This window comes from Nelumbo nucifera, chromosome 1 (assembly GCF_055504915.1).
Source record: "Nelumbo nucifera cultivar China Antique chromosome 1, China Antique-T2T, whole genome shotgun sequence".
In the NCBI taxonomy this organism is placed as follows: domain Eukaryota; kingdom Viridiplantae; phylum Streptophyta; class Magnoliopsida; order Proteales; family Nelumbonaceae; genus Nelumbo; species Nelumbo nucifera.
The window spans coordinates 62,006,190-62,022,543 of record NC_142649.1 but is presented as its reverse complement, the minus strand read 5'-3'; the positions used below and the strand labels follow the sequence as shown (position 1 = coordinate 62,022,543).

The window sequence follows — 16,354 nt, the reverse complement described above, 5'->3', positions numbered from 1 at the left end:
CCATTATAGGACAAATGGGTCCTTGACGAGGATGTCATCATGATGTGACCATTGGTCAACATGGAATTCGGTCGTCGGAGTTTGGCTAGATCGTATGTAGGTGTTTTGTCGTGTGTGTACTTGTAGGAAAATTCTTTATTCATTGAGCTTGTACAACCTAATCGCCGTTAGTGCTCGACGCTGATTGTCATTACTACATTTGAATTCCTAGCACTCTAGCTCTTCAGTGTGGGTCCTCTGTGCTTAGTTTCCCCCTTTAAGGGCCATCTCGCCTGAGATGATGACGATGACCCTGACAGGGGGAGCTTGGGTTGTGGCATCGTCGGTGCGGTGTAGTTCTTCTCCAGGTTTATGCTCTTTGATATCGATGAACTCACAGAGGTATCCGCGTCGGACGAGGTCTTCCAGGTGGTGGTGAAGGTCGTGGCATCTTTTAGTGTCATGGCCGTGGTCTAGGTGGAAATCGCAATACTTGTCTTGATTCCTTTTGTTGCCCTGTGTTTTCATCTTTTCAGGCCACTTAACGAAGTTACGTTCATGGATCTACATCAATATTTTGGCCCGCGGCGCATTCAGGGGAGTAAAGTTCCTATACGTCGATGGCGGGGTCCTTAATTTGCGGTCAGGTCAGTGGTCCTGTCTCTTTCTATCTCTATCCAATCTATGCTCATCATGGTCCTTCTGCTTCCGATCATGTTGGTCCTCTTCACTCCTTCATAGTGCCTGGGGTTCCTTAGCATTCATGTACTTCAACGCATGCTTCATGAGTGTATTCAAGTTGGGCGGAGGGTTCTTTTGCAACGAAAAGCTAAACATTGAGGAGCGCAACCCACTCATGATGGTTTTCACAACTACCGATTGGTCTAGAGCTCGGACTTGAAGGGTCTCGATGTTGAATCTTGCCAAGTATTCCCTCAAGGTTTCTCCTTTCCTTTGTCGTACTTGCATGAGGCTTGCTAATTATTCCCTCAAGGTTGCTCCGGAGTGGTCGGATGTGTTCTTAGGCATGGTTGCTTTTAATGCACGGAAAGGGGTTTTGGAAATGACTTTTTGTATGTTTCCCACAAACGACACCAATATGATGTTGTCCAATTCGAGGTGTTCCAAACCGAGGACATAATCAGAAAATCTTGCCAACTGGACGAGGCCGAGGTGGAAGGATGAAGCCGCGCATTGAGATTTGCAACTAAGAGAAAAGTCAGAGGCCTGAGGAGTTGCTCCAAAGGTAGGTACTCCGATGCTCAAGTCAGTAGGATCGAGAAGGATGTAGCTGGGCCAAGTAGGTTGAGATAGCGATGGTCTGGGCCGAAAAGAGTGCAAAGAGGTATTCAAAGAGTGAAGTTCCAAAAGGGTCCCTTACCTTGAGCGGGGAATACCTATTTATAGTTGGGTGTCCGTGTCGCAGATGGATAGGGCCCCCAGGGTTGTCGAGATGAGGGCATCCGCCAAGGTCTTCGAGAGGTTTCCTCTTCCCCGGTGGAGTACGCTTCCTTGTCCGTATAGGATACTCCTTCTTAGTTGTGCTCTTTTGTTACGCGTGGTGTCAATGTGGTCGGAGAGGGGGCAACCGTGGAGATAGCCACGTGGCATCCTTGGCCAACTCAACCATCACCCGAACAGTCTCCTTGATTAATTTGTCATATTTTAGACGAAAAATGGGTAGAATGATGAAAGAACAAGATTACCAATGAAGGTGAAATCACGTTTACCGCTTTTTGCGACTAAGGCTGTGTTTGGTTGCAATGCAAATTAAATGTGCGTTGATGCAAAACCATGGCAATGCAAATGATTTGAGTGTAAACTCTAACATATTTTCGTTTCAAATTTTAGCTTATTTTGTTTAATTGCAACACAAATGAAGTAAATTAAGACATGAAGTAGAATAAAGTAAAATCCAAAACAAAATTAAATAAGAATTTGCATTTTTTACATTTGCACTCCCATGCATTTGTACTAGTCTAAATTACTTTGCACTGCAACCAAACACAACATAACCACTAAATGGGACCTTAAAGTTTTTAGGTGAATTACTTGTTTATAAATTTTATTTTTTTATTTATTAACTTTAAAAAATTTATTGATATAATTAATTTTAAATTAATATTATTAAAATTTAGGATTGCAAATGATAGTTTTTGTTCACTTGAAATTGAGATTCAATTTGTCTTGGGAAGTTCAAGTTCAACGCAAAATGTGATTGAACATGTTAATAAAACCATGTCTAGCAATGACGGGAGAAGGGCAGGCAAATTCAGGAATCACCGTTCCCGGCGGAGTGGGGATGGGGTTGGGATTTCCGGGCCCACTAGAGTATGGAGCCGGGTACATGTATTCAGGGTTGGAAACGAGATATATACAACTCGGCCCCACTCCAACCCGTGGCCCTTTTGTCCTCTAACCACACTCTCATGTATTACATTTCTTTATCAAATAGTACTTTTACTGAAACTGTACGTTTACTGTGCTTACGATGGAATTGGGGGTGAATTCTGCATGGTCCAGGATTATGTAAACTATGCAAATTAGACGACTATATATGAAGATTTTTCATATTGTGTATATATGTTTAGCCATTAAAATTAGGTGGTGTTTGGCGTTTTTCTTTTTTGGCATGTGTAGGAATGGTTTAAAAGACTAAAAAGAATGCCTTCTCCCGCTTTTTACCGTGTATGTTGAAAGACCTGAAGAGACTGTGCAGAAGACGGAAAAAAAGTCAAAATATGGAAAATTTCAAATGAAACTTTTAGTCTTTTTATGCTAAAAATAGACTTCTCAGCCAGTGGACCATGAGAAGAGCTAAACACTAAAGACAAGACCCCAAAAGCATCTATTGAGCGGGCTGTTAAAAGATCAACCCAAAAGACTTCCAAACAGCTCCTTAGTTATTTGATTCATTAATTAGGGAAAGTTTTCTTTGGGAAATTTTTTTTTGAATCCCAAGATGCAAGATGCGTTGTGACCGTACAAGAACTTCTCTAGACTGCCCAAGAAAGCCTCCGGTGACAATTTGAAAAGCGAACTGTTATGCGAATGGTAATCCATGGCCATGGATGGGTCTCACATGTCCTCCACTATTACGCGGACAATAATCCATGGAAAGGTCATCCAGCCTCTGAATAAACGAATCAATTGGCAGAGGCACCGAAGAGTGCGAGAAAGAGTTAAAAGACCAAAAACCTTTATTAGATTAGATTCTCCTTCCGAAGAACTTATTTTGTTTTTCTAGCAAAAAACTCCAACCATGGTTTGCATGGAGGATCCCATTTTCTTTCGATGGGACCACCTCAATAACATGTTGAGGCATTAGGAGGCTTATCTGAAGATACTATTTTTAGAACAACTGAGCTTGATGTTGGGTTATAGGTAAATTCATTCTCAGGGTACAATAGTCTTGGGTGAGAATATGCAACTAACAAATTTGAAGAGTCTCCGAAGAAACCTTTTTTGAACAGTAGCATATTGAATTGAAAGAAACACGAGTGTTTTTCGAAGAACTTGTGTTCAAATACTTGATTCACACTCCTTAAATGATTTTTGAAGAGTCATGGAGCAGAGAAAGGTGCTGGTTGAGAAAAGTCTCATTGAACAGTCACAATTTCAAACATTGTGATTGTTAAAAATGTAGTTAACAGTTAATGATTATTAACTTTGAATAGTGCCTCTTGATCACACCTGATTGAATCATGACCGTTGAAACATTAACGTGCACTATACACACACATACGTGCACAATTCCATTTTAAGTAAAGTGCGCCTCTAAATTGCCTCATTGAATCACACACATACAAACGCGTGCGTGATAGCAAGCCTCCATACTCTCCTCTTTATTTCTAACGAGTGTAAATAAGCTCTTGTTTAAAAATTCAAACAAGTTTTGTAATTTTCCAATGTGGGACAAGTTAAAAATAAGTTTTAATAAGAGAAAAAACTATTTTGTAAGACATCTGTGCAGGTATTTTTCTCTTTTCTCATGTAATTTATCAATCAAACCCTATTGGATTTAATCTCTAATGAGATTAATATCCAACAAATTAGAGGATGTAACAGGTGTTTAAAGAGCTCGTATGAATCAGCAACATCCAATAGGCCCGCAACTCCTCTGTCGACTTCTCCCCCAAGAGCCTAGAGAAGCACTGCCATTCCATTCAAAAAGCTTGTCGGCCTCTCGATGTTCAACAACTGACGAATTTGAGTTCCAAAATCATTTCTCGCCTTCTACACAGCACAACCATCGCCATTCAACCCAATTCACCGAACAAAACCAAAAAAGAGAAACAAACACAGAAGGAGGAGAAGTCTCACTCTGGTATGAGTGGTGTTGACCCCAAAAGCGTTGAGGGTGTCATGGAGGACGAATTGGAGGTCGTTGGAGACGTTCTGGCATCGTTAGGCGAAGTGAAGAGAAGAAGAGGAAGGGTTCGATCACGCCATGGGTTGTAGAGTCCAATGCAGTTCAAGATAAGTTTGACTTTACTGCAGAGGTCCCACAAAGATGATGGATTGGAGTCTAGAGACATCGGCTTTGATAATGGGAATAGAAGTGCTATATATATATTATATATATTTGTGAATACAATTGAGAATTTCCCCCTTCTATATGGTTTGTAGGGCTGGATCTAGGCAGCTACTTGGATTCTAGCCACCAACCGGTGGTGCCCCCTATGGCTTTGTCTTGGGTGGTTGGAGGATCAATGTAGTCATTCTCAAGCTCTGGTATATTTTCCAAGGAGATGAGCAGTTGTAAGTCTCAATTGTCAAAAAAACTTAAAAGATACTTTAAGATAATATATATCAATTTTCTAAAAGATAAGGGTATTTTATGAAATTTGCCCTTCTTTTCTTTAATAAAGGAAAAGCAAACATCGACGTGGGTAGGAAGCCGCACGGGGATACCGGACACCTGACCTGACCATCAAAAGGAAGTGTTGGCTTGTTTTTTATTTTTTTTTTAAGCCAAGTTAGTATTGGCACTTGACAAGCAACGTGAGGGGACGGCCGGAGAAGAAAGGTTGAAGCTTTATAATTTAATTTAGAAGGAAGCCCCAAAACCGCAGATTTATTTGCGAGGATTTGGCTGGTTTGGAGGGAGACATGTGAACAATATTCTATAATTGTTTTCAAGGAGAAGAACAAAAAATAAATAAATATGAATAGTAAAAGACAAAAAGAAAATAAATACTAAGAAAATGGAAGCATGAATTCAGGATTCGACTGTGACGTGTAACGACAGAATTGAGTGACACCCCACCATACTTTTTCAATTTTCAAAGGTGTACTACGTGACTTCTTCGTATCTTCCTTCTTCCTTTTCAAACATGCTCCTCCATCGCTCCATCTCCTCCTTAATTATTTCACCTTACGACAAACACACACATAATACCCATAATCTCCATTTCCCATATGAATAATGATCATCAAGCTGATTTGGGCACACCCATATTTGAATAATCAGATGAAATTATGGAAATACAAAAAAAAATTATATATATATATATATATATATATATATTTTATTAATTAATGATCAGAGATCTTCCTTTTCATCAAAACCTCCTTCCTTATTTTATTGAAAAATCCTAGCATTTGATTTTATAATTTTTTCTTATTGCATTGAGTACAAGTGGACCCACATGAAGTGACAAAACCATTAGTTTCGAGTCAGCTACACTTACATGAATGTTGTCTTCCTCCGTTGATAGAGTGTAATGGTGAAATAAGATTATTGTCATCAACCCAAATGTTTGGGGTTAGGGTTGTTGATGAGTACCCAACCTATTGCTAGGTTGCTTCTTGTTGAAGGAGCATATAATGTTAACATTAACAATGTATATCTTATTAAGATATTTTGAGCTAGAAAAAAGGTTAATTTATATTTAGAGATTGCAACCGCACATCCTATCACACTTATAATTTATATTTAGGGTTGGATTATGATATTGGAAATACATGAAATTTAAAAATTTGTGACCAATCAATCGGTATAGGTTAATCAATCAGGTGGTATTTATTAAAATTCACGAATAAGTTTTGATTGGTTAAACATCTTTATAATTTTTTGGTATCATAAATTTTTCCCAAATAATTAATATTTTTTGAAGAATTTATAAGAATTTAAGGTAGATAAAAAAGGGCAATTGGTAGTAGTAATAAATTGATGAATAAGGGTACCTCTCATATATGGGTTCTTTGGGCTGGTTTAGAAAGCCATTTCCTAATTGGATTAGAATTCTTCGGTAATTAAGACACTTCTATAAAATGCATACATGCAGTACATAGCATTCTAGCTCCCTGCTTCCTTGTTTTCCTTGCCACAACCTCATCGGTTTTGCCTAACGACCCCTTGCTTGCTTACTTATTTAAGCATCGAAGAATTCATCCTAGGGATATACCTCAGGACTCACTGCTATTTTGCAAGTCTTCAGAAGTAGCTTGATTCAACCACTCACCATGGTTCATCATCTTTATTTGTTGGCTAGATTTTGAAAATGACGCAAATGAATTAAGAATATGGATATATAAATTTAAATAGAATGGATTGATGAAATAAGATTTATGTAGATGATCCCATATAGTTGGGATAAAGTAGGGATGATAATGAATCCAACATCTTTTGAAACACCTCCCTTTCTTTTTTAAATTATTTCTGTTTTTCATCATATGAACATGATAATCAATTAATTAAGGCTCTATTTGATTGTAGCTTCTAAAAGTACTTTCATACTTTTCAAAGTATAAAAGTACAAAAACAAAAAAAATATTAGTTTGCATTTGTTTGACATGTTTTTTACTTAAAAAAAACATAATAAAAATACAATCAATATAAAAAGCACGAAATCAACTTTTGATACTTTGTGTTTTTTGGCTCTCTAATATGTTTTATACTTTTTAAAACGTATGCACCAACTATACATGTAATATTTATACATCCCATCACATGATAACATATATGAATGTAATGTGAAATTTAAATATATTTAATGACATGTATAATATATGATATTATTTAAATGCCATGTAACATTTGAATATAACTAATGGCAAATGTATACCACTTGGCATTCATATATAATGCCATGTGGCATATACATATAAAACATTTTATTGTACAAACGCCTTCACTTATTTTTGCCTTGAAAACCATGTTTAAAAAAATATTTAAAGTGTTTTCAAAGTAAAATACGAAAGTAAAAATATTCCACATAATCAATTTATCATAAATCCAAAGCCATATGACTTCTCAATAATAACATATGCCCAAACTAACTAATTTAGTTACTAATTTGGTTTTTAATTTTTTTCAAAGAAGCTTGTTTATTTAAGACCTGTTTGGATTATGGAGTAGATTTGTAATGAAATTCCATTCCCGGCCGTATCAACTTCCCTGAATTCAAATGGTTTAACACCCCCATGTTATTTCGAATCCTGCTAATTAAATCTTGTGTCATGCAATCGAATTGGAATTCCACATCAAATCCCATTTCCCAAAACAGCCCTACACCTGAGGAGCGCTCCTTGTCCTTGGTTGAGCTTAAGAGGGGAGGATTTATCGAGTAAAGCAGTACAGGTACGTACAATCACGGCAATAGTTAGGAGCCATTTCATTTGCTTTTTACTACTGAGAATTACTTATTGCTTTGTGCTTTTTAATAATCATATTTAAGCGTAGTCGACCCAGGAAGAAGCACAGCTAGGCTATTATTCAAACAGTCAATGTCATAGGCCAAACAGTTCATTATGCGGTTGATCCTCTGACTCTAAATTTGCAAACAGCATCCCATCCTCTATATATAGTATTACTCATAATTCGGATAGTAGCTCACCTATCAGGCTGACGTGGTGTTTCGTAATGCTCCAATTGTATCCTCCTCCATCCCGAGTGGGTTTATACATGTTCCGTGTACATTTTTGGAATCCAAGTCTTGAAATTAGAGCCTGGAGCTAGGGCTGTTAAATGGGTCGGATTTGGAGAACTGAATCAATTATTAATCGGGACAACATCATAGACCCAGAACCATTTCAGTTACTAATCGAATTTATCGAGTCATATTCTGATTAATATTGTTTATTTATTATTTATCAAATTTAAAAAAGTTAAGAAAATATTATATATATCTGAATTGGTTTGAGATAGGCAAGAATCAAAACCGACCCAATTATTAAACGGAACAAAATTACAGAACTAGAATCATTATAATCAATTTGGTGGATTCGAATCCATCGGATAGACCCGATCCATTAATAGCACTAAACGAAGCCGGAGGTGAAAATCGCAAGGCTCCTTCCCACGCCGGAAAAACTCCAACAAGTGTCGTCGTCACTTATAAGTGATAGAAGGACTTTGGATCTTTTCCTTGGTTTGCTTTGATAAAAGTTTAATCAGAGGGCTTCTTCTAAACTCTAAATCCGTAGTGTGTGGTCTGTACTTTTTTTCAATGTAGAGTGGGAAGTGAGTAGGTTTGGGTTACGTCTTGAATGGAACGGGAAAGAAAGTCAGAGAAACGTATAAAAGAAGCAATGCTGTTTGTGAAAGTTCGTGAGCGGGAATAAATGCCAATGACTGTTAGAGACTTTAGAATGATACGTGTTACACGCTTTTTAGTCTTTAGACCCGGGACCGATTTCAATTACCATGACGTCCAAACATAAATCCCATCATTCATGATTCCTTGATTCCTCACTTCAATCACTCCTCCTACTCATTATCAGCAAAATTTTGATTTGGAGCCATGACTGGTCAACAAAGTTATGGGGATTCCTAAGCTTTCTGATTTGGCATTTTTACGAAACACTCCCCCTAAAAAAATTTTAAATATGGATTACCTCATGAACTTTTATAATACCCCTGAATTTTTAGATTCTGATGAAAACTCTATGGTTAATTAGTTAACTTGGAAAAAAAAAATTCCCATTTGATCATTTGAAATTTTTAAATCCCTAAATTACCCTTTTTCTCAATGATTTTTTATTATTTTTTGCTAATTTTCGTTTTATAGAAATTTCTTGAATGGGTATTTTTTGATATATTAACTTTTTTTCTACCTCTAACCTAGAAAAAGAGAATCACGATTATTATTATTATTATTATTTTTTTTTGGGTTTGTGTGAGGGGGGGGGGGGGGGGGGGGGGGGGGTAAAGCCGTAAAGGGGGAATCACCAACATGGTTGTGTATATAATAATATAAACATAAAGGGTATAAGTGGTCCTAAAACTGGCACTGGCAGCTGATTCTTGGACCGAGAAAAACAAAAAACTGGCAGCTGATTCAGTACTGGTTTTTGGGTATTACCATTTTGTTCACCATCACCAGATTAAGTTGAATTAATAGCACCAATATAGAGGAGGGCATGGGCCTTATTTTATTTTTGCTTAAAAATATATTGCTCTCAATTCTCTTTTGAATTTTCTATCTTAAAAAAAACAGAAAAGTAGGAAGTGGGAGAAATAAAAAACAAAACAAATTAGTTGTAATTGAGTTGAATACACGAGAGGCAATTCCAGCTATTCTTATCGTTTCACCTGATCATGCTTAATAGAGAGAGAAAACTATATTTTGGTTAAAGAATTAAAACAAAGTGTTTATTCCATAGGAAAAGATAAAAAAAAAAAATCTTTTTTCTAAGTAAATGGAGGGGCGGCCATCTTAAATTTTATTAATCATTATTAAAAGGAAGAAAAAAGATTATAGGAGAGAATAAAAGTTATCTTGTTCCAAGCTTGTTTACACCGAGTGGAGAGACGATCACTTTAAATTTTATTAACCATTATCAAAGGAAAGAAGAAAGATTACAAGAAAGTACATAGCCCGCCTTATCCCAAGTCCAAGATACAAATGACTTTCCCATACAAACTTAACCCTAGCCCGTCCAAAACATAAAACCTACAATTAGATACTAAGCCAATAAACATTCTTTAAAAGAAACAAAAAGAGGACAATATTATCTAATTTAGAGACAAGAAATATGCATATGATATTCTTTCCTCAAAGATAGTAAATTTTTTCTCTTTTATATTTTTATCCCAAATTTACTAAGAAGCCAATACACGATTTTCCATAGACTCAATTTAGAAGAAGTACAAATACAACATTGTATTTTGTATATATATTGTACTGTATAATAGAAACCGAACTTACCGGGGCAAACTCTTGCCGGATAAGTAAAAATAAAAAATAAAGCTAATATTGATAATTACAGAAATACCCTGAGTGTCTTAACTCCCGTTCAAAAATAACAAAATGCAAATGCAGGGACACATCAGGGCAATTATAGGCTCATAGGTGTTCCCCTGTTGGTGTGCGGTGCAGACGTAAGAAGTACAAATCTTAACGAAAACAGGAGGAACATTTCTGTGAATTCTGATCCCTACTCTTTTGAGTCTTGACACAGCACAGTCCTCTGATACCAATCCAATGGCTAAAGCTTCCCCTTGTTTCTGACGTCGTATGCAGTTAAAACCCCGAATAGAAAGAAACAAAATTCTCAACTCAAACCACTGATGTCTGGAGAAGTTTAGAGAGAGAGAGAGAGAGGAAAAGGGTAGGGGCCACCGGGCCATGGCCCAAAAAGGGGCGAAGAGTGGAGGTGGGTGCAAGTGAAAGAGAATCAAATCCCGAGTTTGACCAGACTCGCATATTAAGAAAATGGCCCCTCATAATTATTAATTTATCTTCTTTTTTAAGATAAAGTCTTTTTTTTTTTTTTTTCTCTTTAAACTATGCCCGTCTAAATTCTCGATTTTTCTTCCTCTTCCCCGTTCTCTGCAACTTGTTTCTATTCTATTCTTAGCATCCTCCGCCCTCTCTCTATCTCTCTACTCTTTCTTCTCTTCCACCTTCATCTCCTTCTCTTCACTCTTTACTATCTGTTCACTTGCTTCAAGCTCTCCAGTAAAATCTTGAATTCGTAAATATCGCAAGATATCAAGTCCGACTCCGATCCGAAATTTGTAGATACATGGAGATTTCTACGAAAAAGAAACTTGCTCTGACGAAGACATTTCTGATCACATCGTACCAGACACAGCAGATATCATGACCGAGTCTTTGCTTCTTCGCATGTAGTTACACTTAGACGGGTTTTTATTGAACAATAGGTTCGTTTGTCTCTCTCGTTTCTTTCCTTACATTGTTTGGTTTGGTTGAATGGAATACTCTGATCGGGAACTTTGTCAACCATGACAGGGCTTCTCTGTTTTTTCCTGAATTGGAAGTTGGAACTTGGAACATCGAAGATTCGGAAATGCGTCGGAGTGGAGATTCTGGAGACTGAAGAAACTAAGACAGCGAAGAATAAAAGAACAAGTTTAGGAACAGATTATTCTCTCTCAAAATTCTCTTGGGCGCGATTCTGTTTTGATCTTGAGGCCTCGGAAATGTAGAAACACAGAAGCAATAGAGAGAGAACAAGAGCTGAAAAAACATCATAATCACTTTTGTTCTTTGATTTTGCTTTCCAAGTCTGGAATTATTTGGAAATTCAGTTGAACTGAAGGTCTGGGCAGCATCAATGGTGTTCCTTCGCTTTCTCTTTGTGGTTCTCGTCTCGACGACAACCAGTTCATCCTTTTCTGTAGTCCGAGCCAATGACGAAATGGTAGCTTTAATGGATTTCAAGCACTCTTCAGTGCAGAGCGATCCAAGAGGGATTCTGGGTGACTGGAGACTTGACTCGTCGAGTCCGTGCTCGTGGAGGGGCATCAACTGCTCCTCTGAGAAACGAGTTACATCTCTCGATCTCAGTAATGGCGGTCTTACCGGTCAACTCCAAATGGATTCTCTCATGGCTTTGCAAAATCTCCGGTACGTCAGCCTTCGCGGTAACTTCTTCTCTGGTGATCTCTCCCCCAGCAGTAGTAGAAGCAGAGCTTCTCTGGCATGCAACTTCGAGACCCTCGATTTGTCCTCCAATAACTTTTCCGAGTCCATCAGTTCTGAATCATTTCTGAATCGCTGTCATCATTTGATTTCTCTCAACCTCTCTCGCAATTCAATCCCTGGAGCAGGACCTGGTTTCATCTTCGGTTCTTCTCTGCAGGAACTCGATCTTTCACGCAATCGGGTCTCGGATAACAACCTATTGGACTACACTCTCTCCAATTGCCAGAATTTGAATCTTCTCAACTTCTCCGACAACAAGCTGGCGGGAAAATTGACTGACGGTGGCCTAAATATGTCATCTTGCAAGAATCTGTCGACTCTAGACCTCTCATATAATCTATTGTCCGGCGAGATTCCGTCAGCTTTTGTTTCCCAATCACCGGCTTCTCTCAGGCATCTTGACCTCTCCCACAACAACTTCTCTGGGAAATTCTCGGACATTGAGTTCGGAAACTGCGGCGACCTTACTGTACTGGATTTGTCTCACAACAGCCTCTCTGGCATGGGGTTTCCGAGAACTTTGTCCAATTGTCTGCAGCTTGAGAAACTAGATCTCTCCCATAACCGGCTTCAAAATAATATTCCCTCAGTCTTGGGTAGACTGGTTAATATGCAGCAGCTGTCCTTGGCCCAGAACCAGTTTTCAGGGGAGATTCCATCGGAATTGGCTCAAATATGTCGAACTCTTCAGTCACTCGATCTCTCAGGCAATGCTCTCACTGGGGGGGTTCCATTGGCTTTCGTGTCTTGCACTTCTCTGCAGAGCCTCAACCTTGGCAACAATCAGCTCTCTGGAGATTTCCTCACTACTGTGGTCAGCTCTCTTCCATCTATGAGGCACCTACTCCTTCCTTTTAATAACATAACCGGTCCTGTGCCTCTATCTGTATCGAACCTCACTCAGCTTGAGGTGCTTGACCTGAGCTCTAATGGGTTTACCAATTTCCCTTCTGGATTTTGCTCTTCCTCCTCTTCTCTGAAAAAACTACTCTTACCCAACAATCTTCTTTCAGGGCCAGTGCCTCCCGAGCTTGGAAACTGCAAGAACATGAGGTCAGTTGACTTTAGCTTCAACAATCTAAGTGGTTCCATTCCTTCAGAAATCTGGGCACTGCCCAATCTTTCTGACCTGGTTATGTGGGCAAATAACCTCAGTGGAGAAATTCCAGAAGGAATCTGTGTTAATGGAGGGAATTTGCAAACTCTGATCCTGAACAACAATTTTATCACAGGAACAATCCCTATCTCCCTTTCCAAGTGCACTTATCTGATATGGGTGTCTCTCTCTAGCAACTGCCTCACAGGACAAATTCCTGCTGGCATTGGGAATCTCCAAAACCTTGCTATTCTCCAACTAGGTAACAACTCACTCTCTGGTGAGGTCCCAGCAGAGCTTGGTAAATGCAAGAGCCTTATATGGCTCGATTTAAATAGTAACAATCTAAGCGGACGTCTTCCATCTGAACTTGCCGACCAAGCCGGTAATGTCATCCCTGGACTTGTTTCAGGGAAGCAGTTTGCCTTTGTGAGGAATGAAGGTGGAACTGCTTGCAGAGGTGCTGGAGGACTATTTGAATTTGAGGGAATCCGAACTGAAAGGCTGGCAGGTTTCCCTATGATTCATTCTTGCCCAACTACTAGAATTTACACTGGCTTGACAGTCTACACATTTTCAAAGGATGGCAGCCTGATTTACCTGGACCTGTCCTACAATTCATTGTCTGGATCAATCCCAGATAGCTTTGGGTCGATGCATTACTTGCAGGTCTTAAATTTGGGACACAATATGCTTACAGGAATCATCCCTGATAGCCTCGGAGGCCTGAAAGAGGTAGCGGTCCTTGATCTTTCTCACAACTATCTCCAAGGATTCATCCCTGGGTCATTGGGAACACTTTCATTTATCAGTGATCTAGATGTGTCAAACAACAATCTCTCTGGTCCAATCCCTTCCACAGGCCAGCTGACCACATTTCCTGCATCAAGGTATGAAAACAATTCTGGCCTATGTGGGCTTCCCCTTTCTCCCTGTGGGTCTGGCACTGGAGACCATCAGATGAATCTAAATCCGCCAAGGAAGAAGCAGTCAATGGCTTCAGGAGTGGTGATTGGAATCGCGATTTCTCTATTCTGCATCCTTGGCCTTACATTGGCTCTAATCAGGATAAAGAGCTACCAGAGAAAGGAAGATCAGGGAGAAACATACATCGAAAGCCTTCCAACTTCAGGTAGTAGTAGCTGGAAGCTATCTGGTATTCCTGAGCCTCTGAGCATCAATGTTGCCACATTTGAGAAGCCCCTGAGGAAACTGACTTTTGCACATCTCCTTGAAGCCACTAATGGTTTCAGTGCTGATAGCTTGATAGGGTCCGGTGGGTTTGGTGATGTTTATAAGGCCCGGTTGAAGGATGGGAGTGTTGTTGCCATCAAGAAGCTGATCCATGTTACGGGTCAGGGTGACAGAGAATTCACTGCAGAAATGGAAACAATTGGCAAGATCAAACACAGAAACCTTGTTCCCTTGTTAGGATACTGCAAGATTGGAGAAGAGAGGCTTCTTGTGTACGAGTACATGAGATGGGGAAGCTTGGAAATGGTTCTTCATGACAGGGCCAAGGCAGGGGGTTCAAACCTTGACTGGGCTGCAAGAAAGAAGATTGCCATTGGGTCAGCCAGAGGACTTGCATTCCTTCACCATAGCTGCATACCTCATATAATCCACAGGGACATGAAGTGCAGCAATGTTCTTCTGGACGAAAATTTAGAGGCTCGGGTTTCTGATTTTGGCATGGCAAGATTAATGAATGCGCTTGACACCCATCTCAGTGTAAGCACTCTCGCAGGGACACCGGGTTATGTTCCACCAGAATATTACCAAAGTTTCAGATGCACTACGAAAGGTGATGTCTACAGCTACGGTGTTATACTGCTGGAGCTTCTCTCAGGAAAGAGGCCAATTGACCCATTAGAATTTGGTGATGACAACAACCTGGTTGGCTGGGCAAAGCAGCTGCAGAAGGAGAAGAGAGCTAATGAAATACTCGACCCTGAGCTTGTGGTACAGAAATCTTGTGAGGCTGAACTGTTTCAGTACCTTAAGATTGCTTTTGATTGCTTGGATGACAGGCCATTCCGCAGGCCAACCATGATTCAAGTAATGGCCATGTTTAAAGAGCTTCAGATTGATTCAGAAAGTGATATACTTGATAGCTTTTCATCACTACAAGATACTGTTATTGATGAATCCCGGGAGAAAGAGCCTTGATTTGGAATAGTCAAACTCTAGGACTAAGGTTTCATTCTTGGCAGCCTGCATGCGGAGTAGTATATTTCGACATAATTTGGAAGTTTTGATCAGGTTTAGGGGATTCCCAATTTCACATATTTTGCCTACTGTAAATATATAGCAAAGAAATACTGACAGAGAAGTTGAGAACGACCCACATCTGAAACTGGAAGAGTGCTAGAGGAGACAAAAGGATAAGTAGAAAGAAAAGGGTCCATCATTTCTTCAAATTCAAATTTTTCATTTCCTATCACTGTATCTACTATACTTCTTTTCCTCCTCTAGACCTTGTTGTCTTTATTCAATGATTTGAACATAATTTTGTTTACTGTTCACAACTGTTTAGATTATTTATTTTTAAATAGTGGTTACTGAAAAATAAGTCTGGAAGGAAACTGTATGTAGTGCTAGAACTGATGATTGTATAGAAAGTGGGATTATTTTCCCTCACCATTTGAGATCCCCTCACCAAAAGAAGAAAAAAAAAAGTATAAAGCACACGTTGCTCGATTAATTGGGAGAAAAGGTGCATGATCTGATAATTTTACTAACATTTCTTTTAGTGCTCTATCCCTCCAATCATCCACCGATTGGTGGAGTGTTGGCATCTACAACAGTTTATACTAACACCCAATTCCGTTGTTTCTATGCTAGATGAATAGCAGAACCCATGATTACCTCCCCATGAGTTTATTCATCTATATATTTTCTCTGCATGACTAGCAGGAAATAAGGTTTCGGTTTCATATACTTCTTGTATAAAAAAGGAAAACTGAGTCTGCTTTTTTGTTAGGATTGATTGCACTACTTTTTATTTATCAAACTTGCATGTAGCCTTCATCATCATATAGATGTCTGCTTTGCTCTTTTAAAAAGTTACCAGATTCAAAACTGAAATCTGAAGTTATTATATTATTTTAAATTCTATCTTAATGCCTATGTTTCTCCATTTAACAGAATTACCACAGATTGAAAGTCTTTCTTTTGATCTTCGACAAAGTATATGTGGGCTTATGGCCTGAAGATGTTTGTTTGTCTTGGATATCAAGCCACTCGTGAAATCCATCTAATCCAATGACTGTATTAGACCTTATATATATATGCCATTTTCCAATAAGCCTTGAAGCTTTCTATACTCTGGTTATCATCGTAGGTAGCTGTTTTATTACTTTCTGAAGGCATCAAATTTTCC

At 38.9% G+C, this 16,354-nt stretch overlaps 1 protein-coding gene across 1 annotated transcript; it reads left to right on the top strand.

Annotated features, from left to right (window-relative positions):
• The first annotated feature begins 10,714 nt into the window (after positions 1-10,714).
• LOC104594326 (receptor-like protein kinase BRI1-like 3) lies at positions 10,715-15,541 on the top strand. Its single transcript, XM_010254569.3, has 2 exons — positions 10,715-11,092; positions 11,181-15,541. Exon 2 carries the CDS (start codon positions 11,506-11,508, stop codon positions 15,139-15,141), a length of 3,636 nt encoding a protein of 1,211 aa, XP_010252871.1. The 5' UTR covers positions 10,715-11,092; positions 11,181-11,505; the 3' UTR covers positions 15,142-15,541.
• Positions 15,542-16,354: the final 813 nt, after the last annotated feature.